We start from the raw sequence: 19,273 nt of genomic DNA, 5'->3' as shown, positions 1-19,273 counted from the left end.
AAACTTTGAAATCGACTCTCGATTCTCAACACCTCAGAATTTATTAACCCCACCCCTTTGTTTTCTGGGAAAATTGGGGAAATCTGTTTTTTTTTCTATTTTTTTGAGACTAAAAACCATAACTGTTCTTTGTGTGCTCAAGATTAACACGAGATTGGCAGAAACTGTATACAGTAAATATCTCCTTTAACTGAGGTTGTCTGAGTCAAGTATGCATATTTTATTCACCACTGAGTTGAATCTGCGCCACTGGTGCGCCACTCCTGCCATTGCATGCTCATTTGTTTTTCTGTTGGTATTTTTTCCTCTCCGCGATTGACTGAGAGGTAATATGAGTTTTATAGGGGTGAGATTACATAATAGCTGACCTGCTTTTCCCACTGCACTCTCTTATTTTGTGGAGAGAACGAGAAGCTGTTGCTGGAGAGGAGAAGTGGGAAAACAGGGAGCTTCTATCTCTCACACTACAAAAATAGAATTGTTAGGAGCTTGGTGCCCTTGTCTCCATAGCGACGGCAGTGCGGTCCTCTTGGCGTGTGTGTGTGTGTGTGTGTTTGATAAGGATGGGGGTCTGCTCAAATGCTTTACTCTCTGGATGTGTGTCTCTTTCCTCATCTCCAGGACTGATGCTCTCAGTGCACCTCTGAGGGTTAAAAATATTATGTCGCTTTTTCTGTTAAATGCATTAACTGTCATATTAGTGCCAGTTTTTAAGAGTGTTTATAGAAGATCTCTGCCAAATACTAATTATTTTTTTTGCCCTGAAGTCATGCAATGGTGCTATAAATAAATATACAATTAAATAAATATTCCCTTACTTTCAAAGTAAAGGCTGGAGAACAGAAAAATCTGATTACTTAAGAATCAATATTTATGTATTTACTGTTTATTATTAATGTATTTAACTGTATTTAACCTTCATATAGCATTCAAAATCTATATACTGCTTTGCAATGTTATGACTTTATTTTTTTCAGCTAAACACATATTGTAACAAATATATATTGTCTGATCAATAAATTAATCTGAGTTAAAAAAAATAAATAAATCTATTACGGATGCTCCAATCAGGGTTTTTGTAGCCAATACCGAGTACTGATTCTTTGTCATGGTGATCGGCCGATACAGAGTACAGATTGTAATGCTTCAAGCTATATAATGCATAAAACACATTTTCCCTCTAAGTATGATACTTAAGTGGAGATCTCTCCTTACCTAAGAGAATAAATATAGGGATGTTGTATATAATGCCTTAAACACATCTCTTTTTACCATTTAGTGTGGACATGTCATGGCCAGAAGCAGCTTTACAGTCTTTATATCTAACACAGATATATCATTTGGTAAGAAAAATTACTGACAAAGCAATTTGGAAACACTGCAAATGATGAAATAAGAAGTCAACATGTCTCAATCAAGGAAAATTTGGAGCGCATGTTTGATGCATAAGAAGTTAAAATGCATACCTATAAACCCATTACTTCTTTACTAAAAGTAAATATGCCTTTAAACTACTCTTTAGGACAATAATTATATTAAAGGAAGTTAAATTATTAACTATTCATGAAAAAACGTTTTATTTATTTAATAATTCCAGCCAGCTTTTAGTGAACTCAACACTTTCACAGAACTTTCAGCTGTTATATGTTAAAAGGCCTAAAAATATGCAAGACCATTCAAATATTTTGCTCATATCTAATTTTTGACAGCAGATCTCTCATGATGGGAGAGAGGGGAATTTGCAATCGCAATATCTTTACAGCTCTATTCATTTAACCTAAGAAATGTGGTGCTTAAAACATCACTGTGCCACTTGCAATCTGGTTTCTTGCTCATTTACTCTCATTGCCATGATTTCTTGGGGCCTATTTTACGAAGACTTGCGTTGAAATCATACTAAAACATTGTGTAAAAAATTCAGATGTATGAAACAGTGCGTACGTGGAATTCCACGCATATTCCCTTTGTACGTCCGAATTAACGTTAAACTGAGCACACATACACGAGCGCAAAACCTCTCCCTGCCTCCTCACCCTTATGAATGTGCTAATGACTCTACCTTGGCAAAACCAAACGAAAAAGCAATGGCAAAAGCAAGCAAAAAGAGAAACTTTGAACAGAATGTGAATTGGAGGTGCTCCTATCAGAGGTAGACCAGAGAAAAACTGTGTTATTTGCAAGTTTGACATTGGAATGAGCTAGTTGAGTGATTTCCGCTCGATTGATTGGCAGAGACAACAAAGCTTAAGAGGGAGGACATCAGCAGCGCGAGTGGCGTAGCTCGTAAAGCATATGGTAACATGTTTTGACACTGTCATTCATGAACCCAGGTTGAATCCAGCGTCTGATGAACTCATTCTTCTTTTTCCCCCACTACATATCAGATTTTGCCTACTCTTCATCACGAGGAAGACAATAAGGAATCATTAATAAGTGTGTGTATTATGTCAAGCGCATTTGAGCATCACATATTATTTGCACATTTATTGAATGGAAATGTTTCCGATTTTCTTTAGATGGCGCCTTTATAGCAATGTGCGTGTAGTAGATCACTCTGATTACATTGGGAAAACCGGCGATCGCTGCAAATTGCGCTTTAATGTTTGGCTGGTCAACTGCATGGGATGGTATGGAAACCTTATACTGCTAGACATGCGGATGATCTAGTCCCATACAGCTGCCATTGCACGACTCAGATACTTTGTAGTGTGCAATTTAACACAATTGCCTCTAGGAGTCGCCAATGGAAATAAAACAAACACCCACAAGAAATGCACGTACGGCAGGCATGAAGTTGGCATGAACCAACGCACATTCTTACAATCATTTCATCGTTAGTAAATCCAAACGTGAGCGTGAAACCTGGTGTACACAAAGTTTTTGTGCGTACGCAGTGTTGATACATGAGGCCCCAGGTATTTTAACAAATTTTCGGGGATCACGGAGCCACTATGAATATGCATAAAATTCACAGAGCTTTCTTCTGGAGAAAGTCCTTATTTGTTTTAATTTGGCTAGAATAAAAGTAGTTTAAAAAAAAATAAATAAATAAAAATTTATGGTCAAAATTATTAGCACCTTTAAGCTATTTTTTTTCCCAATAGACTACGGAACAAACCATCGGTATACAATAATATGCCTAATTGCCCTAACCTGCCTAGTTAATCTAATTAACCTATTTAAGCCTTTAAATGTCACTTTAAGCTGAATGCTACTGTCTTGAAAAATATCTAGTGAAATAATATGTGCTGTCATCATGGCAAAAATAAAAGAATTTGGTTATTACAAATGAGTTATTAAAACTATTATGTTTGGAAATGAGTTGAGAATCTTTTCTCCAATAGCCAGAAATTGGGGGGGAAATAAAAGGTCGCTAATAAATCAGGGGGCTTAATAATTCTGATTTGACATAATTTTGACATTGAAATGACTTCTTAGATCACTTAAGTGCTCTATACTGTACGATCCTGTGTCCAAATTTTTGAGATTTTATTTTTCTTTATAACGATATACATAAATTCAGCAGAATTACAACAAATGTTCACTGTGATCGTACTGTAGCTGAATTGAGGTCATTTGGGAATACGTTTTATTGTTTTGTTTTGTTTGTGTGTGTGAGAATGATAGCCAAAACAATAAGGTCTCATTCTCGTTTGATAAAGGTGGAATCAAATTGATTTTATTTGGTGAAATCGGGCAAATCAAAGGGCGTGGACATTTAAAGATAAAGACTTTATTGAAAATCAACCTTTCCATCTCTTAAGTCTGACTGTGATGAGCTCTTGGAGGAACAAGACAAAAGCTCATTCTGGGCAGTAAATGTCAGGTATGGCCGCTCTATTGGATTATGTGTCTTTGTGCAGAGTTTCAGAGCTTAATTCAATTCCTAATCAATGTGTCTTGGCAGGAGGCCTTTCTCTCCATCAACATTAGGTTTTATCTCTGCTAACTTGACTTCCATCTATAGACTGGGCTGATGTGTTTTTCAGTCAGTCACAGTCAGTCTAATCAGTCTGATTTATCTGCAAATATAATAAACTGAAATGCTGATGTCTGAATGAAATGCCAAATTGTTTTTCCTACAAGCAATATGTTTACACAGTTTTGTCACACAGAGATTTATACATCTCTGTGATTTTTTTTTGCCAGAATTAAATCCTTGAAGATTTTAAACAGTTGTTCAGCCCACAAAATGTAATTCTGCCATCATTTTACTTGCCTTTTTTTGTTGCCTTTTTTTTACTTGCCTTTTGTTATAAATAAAATCGGAACACCTGACCCCCTTCTTAATACCTAAAACTTATTTGAGCTAGGGTTGGGCGAAGCAGTGGCGCAGTAGGTAGTGCTGTCACCTCACAGCAAGAAGGTTAGCGCCTCGGCTCGGTTGGTGTTTCTGTGTAGCGCTAGCATGTTCTCCCTGCGTTCGTGTGGGTTTCCTCTGGGTGCTCCACAGTCCGAAGACATGCGGTACAGGTGAATTGGGTAGGCTAAATTGTCCGTAGTGTGTGTGTGTGTGTGTGTGTGTGTGTGTGTGTGTGTGTGTGTGTGTGTGTGTGTGTGAATGTCTCCCAGAGATGGGTTGCGGCTAGAAGGGCATCCGCTGCGTAAAAACTTGCTGGATAAGTTGGCGGTTCATTCCGCTGTGGCAACCCCGGATTAATAAAGGGACTAAGCTGACAAGAAAATAAATGAATAAATGAGCTAGGTTTGGGCGATGTTGACCAATTTGACATCGTAAATAATGTCTAATTAAAAACATCAGAATGGACGAAGTATTTATGAATAATTAATTCATTACGAATTAATTATTTGTAGCCTACCGTTTTAACTACCTGATCTGCATGGTCTTTGCTTTACCTATAACCACATCATAAATAAAGATAAGTTACACACAAATTACCACATGTCATCGTCTATCGAGCCAACCCCAATTTCAGCTTTTGTGTGATAATATTTTATTAACAATCTTACATTTATATATTTATTTTGATAGTTTTATTATTATTATTATTATTTAAATGTTTTGAAATTTAATATAATTTTTATTATTTTGAATTCAAACTAAATTCAAATTAATTTCAAATTAGCAAAATAATCTATGTTGCCACAGTACTTAAGTATCAAGGTTTATGCTCTGATATTCTTGGCCTCCAGTGCATAGTCCAGTTGCCTCTTAGTGTATAAAAGTATTACCATTAAAATCCCCAAAATATATTTTGACGTATTGTACTGTAAATAATAATTTTAACAGTTTTGTAACTGATTATCCAATGAATGCAGCACTATTGCATACCTAATATCAGGCTTCAGCTTGCAAATAAAACATGAACACTAAAGACAGAGAACTTAGTGGCATTTCATCGATGGATCTTTCAGCCTGTGAGGTTGTAGCGTAAATGTTAAAACCTTAACTACAGTTCTTACAAGCTCAAAATGGAAAAAGACCCTAAAGCAAGGATTCTGTGTATAGTAAATCCGACTTTATTAATTAAACTTTTAAATGGTAAGCTGAATGGCAAGTGACAGCTTGCACTGCCAGGGAAAGATTTTACCCCTACTGGATTATAGTCCATTTAATATTGAACACATAATGTGTATTGTACAGGCAATAATATAAAGTAATTAAAATAAATAAATGAATAACTAAATGGAAAGAGCAGGGCTTTTAATACCCTTTCAGTTGGCATTGATACTTTTAAGACTAAGAACACAGAATATTGTGTGTGTAATATTATATTTAACATATAGTTATGTTATTGTGTTATTATGTTAGTATGTTATTATTACGCAATCTCATGGCAATTCGTAACTTTTTAGTGGCTAATTCATATAAAATCCTACAATCTCATTCGTACATTCATACAATTAGCTTATTCCCCAATGGCGGTTGGGTTTAGGGGTGGGGTTAGATGCCACGCCTCCTTTTAAAAATCTTACCTTTTTTGTTCAACTGATACGTTTGAATTACCCATTGATCTGACAAAATGTATCTACATTTAAATATGTAGAATAAACCAAAGAAAATTAAGTAAATTGTAATGTGAAGGGGTTGCAGACAAAGGAGTTGCAGATCCAAATGCAGGTTTATTGACAAGAGAATGGTCAGGCAAGCAACGGTCAAAACAGGCAGATGGTCAAAGGCAGGCAGCAGACAGGAATAAAAAATACAACAAAGCAAGGGTCTAACACGGAAGGGCAAGGCAAGGAAAAACGCATCGTAAAGTTCACAGTACAGATAGACTCAGCACTGAAGTGTGTTTGTGCTGTTTCTAAAGTCCATCTAATTAGTTCATGAGCAGCTCCTAGCCATGAGTATATGTACTCAACCGAATCCGAAACAGGTGCTTGTGAGGGATGGATGACTGAACTTGTAGTCCATATACTGGCGGATTTGTAGTCTATATCGATCTGTGTTTTTACCAGCAATCTGCCAGGATTAGATCACTGGTGATTGTGACAAAAATTTAATTGGTGTTAAACTATGTCCAAATAACTTAATTCGATCATGTGGAACCACTGGCCAAAGAGTTTTCATTTTATTTTCATTCATTCATTTTCTTTTTGGCTTAGTCCCTTTATTAATCCGGGTCGCCACAGCGGAATGAACCGCCAACTTATCCAGCATATGTTTCACGCAGCGGATGCTCTTCCAGCCGCAACCCATCACTGGGAAACACCCATACACACTCATTCACACACATACACTACAGACAATTTAGCTTGTGGAGAAAACTGAAGCACCCAGAGGAATCCCACACAAACACGAGGAGAACATGCAAACTCGCCAGCCTCAAACCAGCGCCCTTCTTGCTGTGAGGCGATTGTGCTACTCATTGCACCAAAAATTACATAATTTTTTTATTTGCATAAATTAGTCTATTATATTTTATAGTAAGTAAGCGAGAAGCGAATGGGGCTGCAGCAGAAATCTTGTGTGGTTATTATACTAGGCTTTTTTGCAGAGATGATTACCACGGCCTCTTGGTCTTCCCAGATCTCTGAGCTCAGGTGCTGTATTAGCTGTGAGTAATTGAGTCATTTCTCCAAAACCCCCAGTGGCCAAACTTAGGTAATCCCTCAGAAATGAGCTCCACCACAATGGCAAGTGTTTATGTGCTGTATGGAGTCAATCTAGGGCCACACTTGCAAAATAGAAGAAAGTTTCTGAGTATTAAGCAAAAGTATTGCAAAGAATGAATAAATAAATGCCAATCGAAAATTAATTTTTGAGAAATAAAAAAAGTTTTGCTAACAAAAATAAAGAACTGCTAAAGGAAAATTAAGTTTTAAGAAATAAAAATAATATTTGCAAACCAAAAAAGAACTGCAAATAAAAAATAAAAATCAAACAGTGCTAAAACGTAAATATTTGCAATTAAAAAATAAATAAAAGATGACGTCGCTTAAATGGAGGCAGGTCCTGCTGTACACACCCAAGTTTCCTTGACTCCGCCCCTTGTCAAATCAGGGCCACAAATTGAATCCTGCAGAAACGTGAAGTGCAAAGTTAAAACAGCATCGCAAACTCTCTCTAGGTTGACTAAAAAGTAAATCAAAATGAGCATTGAAGGCAATGCTACAAAAATTTTTTGCAAATATAAATAGTTTTATTCATTTACAAATATTTTTGTTTTTTTGTACTGCTTGGGTTTTATTTGTAGTTCTTTTTTGTTTGCAAATTATTTTTTATTGTTCAAAGCTTAATTTTACCTTTGCAGTTTTGAATTTTTGTTAGCGATATTAATTTTTATTTCTCAGATCACTTTTCTGTTTGAGCTTTTTATTTTTGGAGATTTGCATTTATTTATTTATTTACTTATTTCATTTATATGGCCCTAGATTGACTCCATAGTGCTGGCTATGTCTGAATGTCACAAAAAAAATAATAAAGGTCCCAAAAACTTTATTAAACATCTGCATTTGCCATGGAAAACTCTGGATGTGAATCAGAGAGGGTTGATCTCCACAGGTAGACCTGGCTGGATTCAGAGGGCTTCAGAGGCCAGAGGAAGGACCTTGATGTGGGATTAGAGAGGATGAAGACAGTCCGGACTGTTGTGTAAAATAGCATCATGGATATCGATTGAGCTCTGCTGGAAATAAAAAATATTAATCAAGAGCTCTCAAGTTTATGATGAAAGAGGCTGTTTTTATGTTCTCTCTGGAGGGTGAAGGAGCTGAAGTGTGTTAAAGCAATAGTTCACCCAGATTATTCTAGATTTGGTTTGAAACTTAATTATTAATGTTTTGGGGGAATTGATTCTTTAAAGGAATTACCCCAAAATTCTATCATCTCTTTAATGTACTTATTTCATTCCAGAACTATAAGACTTTTGTCCGTCTTCAGACATGCAAGTTTAAGCTGTAGTTACTACACAATTTTTAATGGTTATATGTGCCTTTTTGTGCGTTATAAATGCTTTCAGTACACACAATTATCAAATCTATTTAGAATACTGAACTGCTCTATTCATATGGATTTCTTCTATTCAACTTATTCTATTTCCTATGTTCAAAATATCTTCTTTAGCAAAAATCTTATGGGTTTAGAAAAAAGTGGGAGAATTTTTATGTGAACTAACTTTAAACTTGAAAATTATTCTTATTGTTATAACAGAAAAATTATTTAATGTGCCATGTATGTTTTGCATGCAGAGATTTTATAAAAAATTTTTTTTTTTAATAAAAAATCAATCAGTCAGACGGTGCCTTACTATCTTTGTTCCCAACTCCCCTGTTGTTGCTATTATGCTTTTGGCAGGAACGGGCCAAAGGTGAACCTATAGTGCATCAAAGCAGTGAGCTGATAATAAATACTAATGGTCGGAGTAGAGATATCAGTAGAGAGGCAAATGACAACAACAAATAAGAGTCAGAATAACTCCTCAGGCTTTTTTTATATTTTAAGTCTCAATTCATGGTATTAATATACCATTAACTAACACTGCTAACTTAATAGACCACTAATAGTTAGTAAATTGGGTTTAGGAATTGATAAGGGATACAGAATACGATCATACTTTATAACTACTAATGAACAGTTAATATCTTAATAATAGGCAGGTAATAAGACACTAGTTAACAGCATAAATTTTGATTTAAACTATAGTTTTTCCCAAGGAAATGTTTTATAGTCTGTAAAATATGTTAATTAACAGTTTTCTGTGTTTCTATGTTCTCCGTTTATTTACGGTTGTGATTTGCATTATAGGACCTTGATCTTTGCTCTGTCAACTTTTGATGTTAAAAATTTAACTCTAAAGTTAAACAAAGTGACTTTATTGCCATTTTAGTAGTTTGAGACAATACATTGTTTAAGAAACATAGAGAACCAAGTTTGTACAATACTGTAGCAGAAAATGTACTGGTAGTTTATGAAATGGTTTTTGCAGTGTAATATACACCAAACGTTGTTGCAAGAAAGATCAAGGTCCCATAATTCAATTCAAAAGCCTAGATAACTGGGGGAAAAGCATGAATTATAAAATATGCAAAACTGTTAATTTATAGATAGTTGTTTTCAGTGTAGCAAGAAATATTGTCTGTGTAATACTCAATAATGCTTTTGCATGTGTAACTAAAAGTGTAAGTGATGAGAGACATTTCTTTTTGGGTTAACCAATAAAAAAACTGATTACATAATATTTACACATGTTACAAACAATATTACAACATTTGTTACATGTTGACCTACAGTAAATGTTGCCTGCTAAATAATAACTGAGAAAGTGCATAAGTGTTAATGAATCATGAAAACCCTTTTAAAACAAATGACAAAATATTGACTTTTTTCATGGTCTTTATGCTTGTAATTTTTTTTTTACATTTATAAGATATTTAACAAAACAGTACAATACCAATAAAAAGAAGAAAAAATTGTGCAGACTGTGCAGAATGTTGGAGACTGACAAACTTCTTAAGATAGATCCCCAATGGTCTTTATATTTGAACTTTCACAAGCTTTTATATGACTTTAGGAAAAAAGGTACATTCATGCAAGTTAATTAAGACAATTTTATACTATAAATTAATTATTTTTGAGTGAACTACCCCTTAAAGGATCAAGGATTATTATATTATACAGTCCCATAGCCAGGGGGGCTTCAGGTGGTTCGAAAGACCCACCCCTCACTGACAAAGGTCTAGAATTTGTCCCATACACAAGCTCATTTTTCCTATTTTGACTGCTATACCATCATAAAAATGAAAATAACCATCGAAGAAGACTTTAAGACCAAGCAGAATCCTATTTTGGCTGTTGCTTCAGCATGACTGAGGAAAGTTGAGTGTGCTGGCCAGTTTGTGTTTGCCTAATAAATAACAATAGGCTAGGTTTTAAATTAAAGCTTGAACAGCATCCTTTTTTCTAATGATATACAGTTGAAGTCAGAATTATTAACCCTCCTAAATTATTAGCCACTACATAGTAGTGGTAAAATAGTTTTAATAACTCATTTTAATAACTGATTAATTTTATCTTTGTCATGATGAGAGTAAATAATATTAGACTAGATTTTAAGACACTTCTTACAGCTTAAAGTGACATTTAAAGGCTTAACTAGATTAATTAGTTTAACTTAGGCAGGTTAGGGTATTTAGGCAAGTTATTGTATAACGATGGTTTGTTCTGTAGACTATGGAAAAAATGTAGCTTTAAAGGGGCTAATAATTTTGACCTTAAAATGTTTTTTAAAAAGTTAAAAACTGCTTCTATTCTAGCCTCAATAAAACAAATAAGACCTTCTCTAAAAAGATATATATATATATATATATATATATATATATATATATATATATATATATATATATATATATATATATATATATATATATATATATATATAATTTCATATTTAAAAAAGAATAAAAAAAAGGGGGGCTAATAATTCTGACTTCAACTGTATAATGTAATAAATATATTCTAAAATTAGTTTAATTTTTTTTCCTTCTAAATCTTTAGGAAATGTTTTTGGTACATACAAAAAAATAATTGGTTGATGACAATCTAACCAGCTAATCCAGCAAAAACTAGTGCCAAAAAGTGTTTAAACCTCATAATTAAATAGCTAATAATTGCAAAAAGGTCCACTTTTTAAGATAAGAACCACCCCTTTCACCAGGCTGGCTACGGGCCTGTTAGATGCTGTAATTATGTATTATCCAAAACTGTATGTTGTACTTTTGTTATGTACAGTAACAGCAACATGATCTTAAATGGCTGCAGTGTACTGTAAGTGTGCTAATCTGGATCAGAGTACATTGTTCTCTGTAAGCACACATACCACCATGAAAGCAGTCTTTCACTTTGTAAGTTTGTTTCCCTCTTGTTTTTTTAATCAAGCTGAGTTACATAACCAGTAAAATGGCTCACTTTATTTCTCCTTTCAGAAAGCTTGTGCTTTTATTCCTCCGCGAGCTTATGTTCCTCAGATACTCTCAGTGTCAGGGGTGGCTGGCTGGCTGCTTCACTCTGCCCACTGGCAGAAACAGGCTGTGTGGATGGGAGAGATTGTCAGCTTTATGGCTTACGTGGTGACAGGGGGGACAAAGGTGTGAGGAGAGTTGGCACAGCCAGTGGTGCCAGGATGACAGAGCCCCGCACAGCTCACTAACTCTGCTCAACAGAGAACCTATGTGTGAAAGAGACAGAGGGACGAGTGTGAAACAGACAGAGAGAGAGAGAGAGAGAGAGAGAGAGAGAGGGAGAGAGAGAAAACGTGTGTGAAAGGAAAAAAGAGGAACTATGTTAAAGAGGCGGCAGTTCAGAGAAAATGTAACACACAATTGCCAGGCAGGGAGGTGATATGCTGCCACATGTAGATAAGAATGAGTCAGGTTAAATTGACCTGGATTTGACTGGGATACTAAGAAAATGACAGAGTTAAAATATAGTAAAATGCTGTGAGAAAACTATACTTTGATTTAAAAAATAATCCGCAAAATGTGTTTGTGTCTATCTGGTTGTCTCTTTTTAAATCATGTTTATACAGGACCTACAGTATAGGGTCCATATTAGTACCTTTTGAAAAGGGGCTGCTCCAGGGATAGCTTATTTGTGTTATTTATATTACTGTTGCAAATTAGCTCAAAGTAAATTGAAGATTAATTTAAACGGGGCTTCAAAAGAATCGACTCGAAATTCGAACAAACGAATCCTCCATCGATCATTCAAATGGACGGTTGACTTCAGCTATTTGACCTCGCAAGGCTATGAGTGTCATTTCAAGTTTTGACTTATGGTTTTGCAGTGTACTAAACTAAAAAAAAAAAAAAGAAAGTTATAGGAGATGAGAATGTCTGAGCTGTGCGTTTAACCCAATTCTTGCCAGGGTTCAAGTCTCTTCACTAGACACTAAGAGAAGCTGTCCTAAGCTGGAACGCAACAGCTCTCTCTCCTGGAGTCTGTGTTAGTTCTCTTTTTGGTTGTGGTCCGGGTTCTAGTTTTCTTTAGGTTTTAGGTTTTAGCGTTAATACCTTGGAATCGGATTACAACTGACTATCCAGTCTTGTCCAGGTTAGAAGTTGACCGTGTATTATTTGTTGAATAAAAGTTAAATAATTATGTCTGATCAGCCAAATTCATTATAACTACAATATTATAGTATTTATTCATGTTTATTTTAATAAATTTTTATTTTATTTTTCAATTTTAGATGTTTTAGTTTTACTAAGTATAGTTCATCATAAATTAATTTAGTTTCTGTTTAGATACCAGGGTTGCAAGGGGAAAACTATTCAGATAATAACCAACTAAACAGCCAAACTTTGTTTAGCCCTATAGTTAGACAAACGCTATCACATTGAAACAACTAATAAACGTTAAAACATTATTAAATTATTTTACTAAGTTAAAGTAACAAAAACATATGGTGTTGTGACATATTGATAGCTGTGCAGTTTTACTGGTCTTTCCAGATTCTGCTGAGACTCTGTGTTGATGAAGCATACAGTGCGTGAGTGGACAGAATGTCAGTGCAGCTGATATGATGATAATGAAAAATGTAAACATGCGCATCTGCATTCTCAGGTTCACGCTGCTTGCATTTTTTTTGTGTGACTAGTACCTTTTCTTTTTACAGCTACCTTAACCCTTGTGTACTGTTCAAATTGACTTCCCTTTCGTTATGTTAGTGGCTGTTTTTGCCCCATTAACTTCTATTTTAAAGACATTTTTTTGACAAAACCATGGCAGCATAAACCCATTCATTCTTGATTGTTGGTGGTTTTCCCTATTGTGAAGAGATAAAATGTGTAATTTTTATTGTTGATCATCAGTTGGCAGCTTCAACCCTTTAGATAAGCCTGTGCAAAAAAGTTTCTGGCTTTTATATGGAGTTCTATGGAGTAAAACGGCAGATTATAGAGTGTGTGCATAAATACACTTACTGTGTTTACTGTTTCCTGAGAGCTGAGCTGCTTACAGTATATTTGATTTTCTTAGACATATCAAGATAAGTGCACTTATGTGTTTCTCACACACACTCTATGCTCCATATATAAGGCAAAATTTAAGCTTTTTTGCTCTGCAACTTATCGTCAACAGTACAAATTTAAAATCTTACCTCTTCCCAACAGGGAAAACCACCAACAATCAAGAATGCTTTATCATATAATGTAATGCCTTTGCAATCAAACAAATGTTAATATAATGGGATAATGGGGTAAAAACAGACATAAACATAACAAAAGGGTAGTCAATTTTCCCAGTGTATTATTGAATTTTTGAAATTTTCCAAAGCATTTTCCTAAAAAAAAGTGTCAAAATAAGATTTGACACTAAAAACCTTTCTATTTGCTGAAATACAGAGAAACATGTGGCCAATTTAAAACTCAGAATCACTTAGAGAGGATGAAAACATCCCCAACAGCATAGATGGGTTAATTCTTCATGATATAGTTTTAACAATGTGGTGGAAACATTCCTACAGAATGTCTCTACTGGTACTCTACTGGAATGATATTTGGTGACTTTTTGTGTGAACTTGCCATGTTACACTGTAATCATAAATGCAACAGCATTGGCAACAATATTCAATAAAGCTATAGCATTTAAACAATCCTTAATTGGTGAGACCCAAGATTATCTCTCTAAACCATTACACCTCCAGGGGCCTCATGTATCAACGCTGCGTACGCACAAAAACTTTGCGTACGCCAGGTTTCACGCTCAGAATCGCTCACGTTTGGATTTACTAACAATGAACTGAACGTGGGAATGTGCGCACCTTCACGGCAGCTTTCTGGCAGGCGTACGCACATTTTTTGTGCGTGTCTGTTTTATTTCCATTGGCGACTCCTAGAGGCAGTTGTGTTAAATTCTTCTCTACAAAGTGTCTGAGCCTTGCAATGGCAGCTGTATGAGACGGGTTCATATAGTAGGTATGTAAGATTTCCATACCATACAGTTGACCAGCTAAACATTAAAGCACAATTTGCAGCGGTCGCCTGTTTTCCCAATGTAATCTGAGCTATCTACTGCACGCACATTGCTATAAAGACACTATCTGAAGATAAATTTGCATGCGTGAATCAGAAACATTTCCATTCAATAAATGTGCAAATAAAATATGATGCACAAACTTATTAATGATTCCTACTTGTCTTTCTCGTGATAAATAGTGGGCAAAATCTGATATGTAGCGGGAAAAAAAAGAAGAAAGAATTCATCAGACGCTGGATTCGAACCGAGTTTGTGCTCGAACGAGTCAGCATATGATCATATGCTTCTTATGAGGTGCGCCACTGAGACTGCTAAGGGTACTGCAACAGTTTACAGATATAAACCACACTATTTCTTTTTTAAATGCACTCAGTGCGATGTTCAGACCCAACTGTGTTAACCGTATCAGCTAAACTCTCCCACTCTATTTTTTTCTTTTGTTGTTAATTCCGGAGAACAAACTTGCAAATAACACCGCTTTTCTCCGTTCTACCTCCGAAAGCAGCACCTCCAATTCACATTCTGTTCAAAGTTTCTCTTTTTGTTTGATTTTGACGTTGCTTTTTCGTTGGGTTTTGCCATTAGCATAGTCATTAGCATATTCATACGGGGGAGGAGGCAGGGAGGGGTTTTGCGCTCGTGCATGTTGCGCTCAGTTTCACGTTCATTCGGATGTACAAAAGAATATGCGTGAGATTCGGCGTACGCAGTGTTTCATACATCTGAATTTTTTTCTGCGTACGCACATTTACAGCTTTGTGCGTACGCAATGTTTTAGTAAGATTTCCACGCAAGTCTTCGTACATGAGGCCCCAGGAGTCTGAACCATTGATGCAAGTTTAAATGTATCCATGATTACACATTGGTTAAACTAAAATTTGACCCTACTATCCCAGTGTTGCTGCAGAAATCTGGGCCTTTCAGATCAGGCAACCTTTTTTAATCTTCTATTTTCCAATTTTGGTAAGCCTGTGTGAACTGTAGTTTCAGTTTGCTGTTTTTAGCTGACATCTGCTCCAGTGTTGGACGTGCTGTGTATTTAGAGATGCTCCACTGCAGATCTCAGTTAATGTTGCCTTTCCACCAGCTTGAACAAATTGAACCATTCACCTTCAATTTTTGAAATCAACAAGACATTTTCACCCACAGAACTGCCACTCACTGGATTTAATTTATTCCTCTGTCCATTCTGGAAATTCTAGAGATGGTTGCACATGCAATGTTTCTGAAAAAGCCTGTTTTGCACCAACCACCACATTTAAAGTCACTTAGATCCTTCTTAACACAGTATGCAATATAAGCACATGATATGCGCTACAAAGCATAAATGTTTGGAAATATAATTGACTTTTTTGTCTCCTACACAGCCATGTTCAACCTCATACCAGTGGGCTTGCGAGTGGTGGCCATCCAGGGAGTTCAGACCAAACTCTATCTGGCCATGAACAGCGAGGGCTACCTGTATACATCAGTAAGTAAACGCAATTCCTATGTACATGTTTGTTTATGGGAATACCACTCATTAAACTTTTAAATTGAGAGAAGTCACATCAAGCTGATCCAAGACCAAAATCTGAGCTGTAGTCATTACTTACCCTCATCTCTTGCCAAATCATGATATCAGACCCTTTGAATAAACAGACCTTTATGTGACCCAAGATCAAATGCTCTGGTAACATTTAAAGGGGTCATGAACCAAGAAATCGAAACTCTGTTGATCTTTAGACATGGCATACTGTATAAGATGTCATTGTACTATAAAGACACCCTGTCAGTTTTAGAGCTGAAAACTTTCTTGTTAGTCTACAAACAAGTTATGTTGAAGACAAATGGCTCAAAATGACAGTACTGTTAATTATGTCTCTTCATTATCTAACAGTTGCCCCTTTCACACATACACACAGATCCAAAAGTGATCATGTGTGAACAGGCCCTTTTTGAAAATACCGGTAAAATTTGTTCCGGCAAGTATCCAGAAAGAGAAGTTGTAACATTACCGGTATGTGGCACAGACCAGATATGGCCCATGTGTGTGTAAGCAGAAAAAAATCACATAGATTCCGATTTACTTGAATCAAATTCAGGCCTTGTTCATATGTGGAAATGTATCTGATCTGTGCCCTGTAATGTAAGCAGGCAGATCAGATTTTGATCTGTCAGTGTAAGTCACGCATCATTAAAACCTGTATCGAATGACGTCAACTCTGACGCTTTAATTTCAGAACAGACTTCAGAAAGTCCCAAACCTTAAATCATATATTCTGGGGCAAAAAAAAAGCTTTTATACTGTCATGTAGCAATTATTAAACCATCTTCACACATGAGCACAACATTCGCCATGTAAACATTATAAACTAATATAAAACTATTGCATACAAAACATGCATAAATCACGCTATGGATGTGACATTTAAATCCCTAATGGTTTAAAAAAGCCTCAACTAAAAGAATATGGACAAATAATATCTTTTCTGTCATAAACTATAGCAAAACAACTTGTCAAAAAGAAAATAAAAAATGATCCTGCAAACAGATTGAATACAGGAATGGAGAAAAGAGCACTCTTTTATTATCATTACGCCTATGATTATTATGTATTATGCTTATTACGCCTTATGACTTGTGCTGTGTAAATGCAGACAATCAAACACGATTCACTTTTAAAAGATGATGTGAGGTCATCAAAAAATTGCTTACAGTCACAAAATCGGAATTGACCATCATGATCTGCAGTGTAAATGCAGCCAAAGATTTGTACAATATTCAAAAAGTCAGTTCATGACCCCTTTAAAATACATTCTTCCACTTGAACCCCAACAAAACTGTCACTCCCAAGAGCACATCAGAGTATTTGACAGATTTCTCCATATAAGCAGGCAATGCCTCCACTGTGTGCCAGTCTCACACCCTCGCTCCATATGGCGTGCTGTCAGAAAATGAGTTAAGTTACAGCTGTGACAAATATCTCAAGATGTTTTCATAACCTCGGCTACACACTGCTAGTTTAGATGATGCGCAGCTCCACACGCTAAGTGGCGTGATTACAGGGTGGATGGCTTGGAGATGTTTGTTTACTGGCTGCGCTCAGGCTGCCCTTTGCCCCCCTCACCCCCTCACGGTCCTGACCTTCCGCCTGCCGGTATCAGACGAAATGTCGGCACTCTGGCATTCGTCTTGGTTACTATGGTGATGCAGACAAGGCAGTATGTGGGTTGTGCAAATGTACACCAGTCCCAATCATTTTATTCAGCTTCAGCAAAAGATAGATGAGACTCTGTGCTTTCATAAGTGAGAAATCATCCTTTAGACAAGACAGTGCAGGTGAAGTGGGTTAAAATTTTAACTAATAATTATTGCCATATTTCCCAGGGCTGTTGTCTGGATATATTAAGAATAACCTACTTTTTGTGTCACACTTTTCTAAAATGTTACGTTTATATATGCATATCAAGCATTATTTAATAAATGATATGTACTAATTTGCAAAAATCTGAACATCGAATGAGGCTGGGTTTTTGTGTATTTCAGCTTATTATTTTTACAGACGGAATTTCGGGAATTGCTTTTTATCACTCCATAATTTGGAAAGTGCTGCAAACAGCCTGAAAGAAAAACAATCTTATTTTTATGGAGAATAAAATGTTGTATAATCAGACATATAGTTTATAAACAAATACCTCTATTAAAACCTTTAGAAAAGATATATGAAAAAAGTTTGGTGTTAGTATTGCTAAAGTGGAGATTAATGGCTTATTCCAGGAGAAAAGAAAAAAGAGACTTTAATATGTAACATGTACACTTACCGGCCACTTTATTAGGTACACCTGTATAAAGGTACACCTGTCCAACTGTTTGTTAACACAAATTTCTATTCTGTCAATCACATGGCAGCAACTCAATGCATTTAGGCTTGTAGACATGGTCAAGTCAATCTGCTGCAGTTCAAACTGAGCATCAGAATGGGGAAGAAAGGTGATTTAAGTGACTTTGAATATGGCATGGTTGTGGGTGCCAGACGAGCTGGTCTAAGTATTTCAGAAACTGCTAAACTACTGAGATTGTCATGCTCAACCTCCTCTAGGGTTTACAGAGAATGGCCTGAAAAAGAGAAATTATCCAGTGAGCGGAAGTTCTGTGGACACAAATGTGTTGTTCATGCCAGAGGTCAGAGAAAAATGGCCAGATTGGTTCGAGCTGAAAAAAAGACAACAGTAACTCAAATAACCACTCGTTACAACCGAGGTATGCAGAATAGCATCCCTGAACGCACAACAAGTCGAAAATCTTGAGGCGGATGGGCTACAGCAGCAGAAGACTACACCAAGTGCCACTTCTGTCAGCTAAGAACAGAAAACTGAGGTTACAATTCGCACAGGCTCCCCAAAATTGGACAAGAGAAGATTGGAAAAAATGTTGCGAGGTCTGATGAGTCTTTCTTTCTTTTGAGAATTTCTGCCGCGACATTCGGAAAGAAGGGTCAGAATTTGGCATCAACAACATGAAAGCATTGATCCATTCTGCCTTGTATCAATAGTTCAAGTTGATGGTGGTGTAATGGTGTGGGGAAATTTTCTTAGCACACTCTGGGCTCATTAGTACCAATTGAGCATTGTGTCAATGCCACAGCCTACCTAAGTATTGTTGCTGACCATGTCCATCCCTTTATGACCACAGTGAACCCATTTTATGATGGCTACTTCCAGGAGGATAACGCACCATGTTATCAAATGCAAATCGTCTCAGACTGGTTTCTTGAACATGACAATGAGTTTACTGTATTGAAATAGCCTCCACAGTTACCAGATCTCAATCCATTAGAGCACCTTTGGGATG

The 19,273-nt window shown here is 36.1% G+C and overlaps 1 protein-coding gene across 13 annotated transcripts in view; it reads left to right on the top strand.

Annotated features, from left to right (window-relative positions):
* Nucleotides 1-19,273, top strand: part of fgf13a (fibroblast growth factor 13a) — a 232,435-nt gene that overhangs the window by 170,244 nt on the left and 42,918 nt on the right. For all 13 annotated transcript variants that reach the window (XM_073921379.1, XM_073921375.1, XM_073921376.1 and 10 more), the window contains 1 exon segment: nucleotides 15,808-15,911. In XM_073921379.1, coding sequence (XP_073777480.1) covers nucleotides 15,808-15,911 — 104 coding nt within the window.

Source organism: Danio rerio, chromosome 14, assembly GCF_049306965.1.
Source record: "Danio rerio strain Tuebingen ecotype United States chromosome 14, GRCz12tu, whole genome shotgun sequence".
Taxonomy (NCBI): domain Eukaryota; kingdom Metazoa; phylum Chordata; class Actinopteri; order Cypriniformes; family Danionidae; genus Danio; species Danio rerio.
This window is presented reverse-complemented; position numbering and strand designations above follow the sequence as displayed.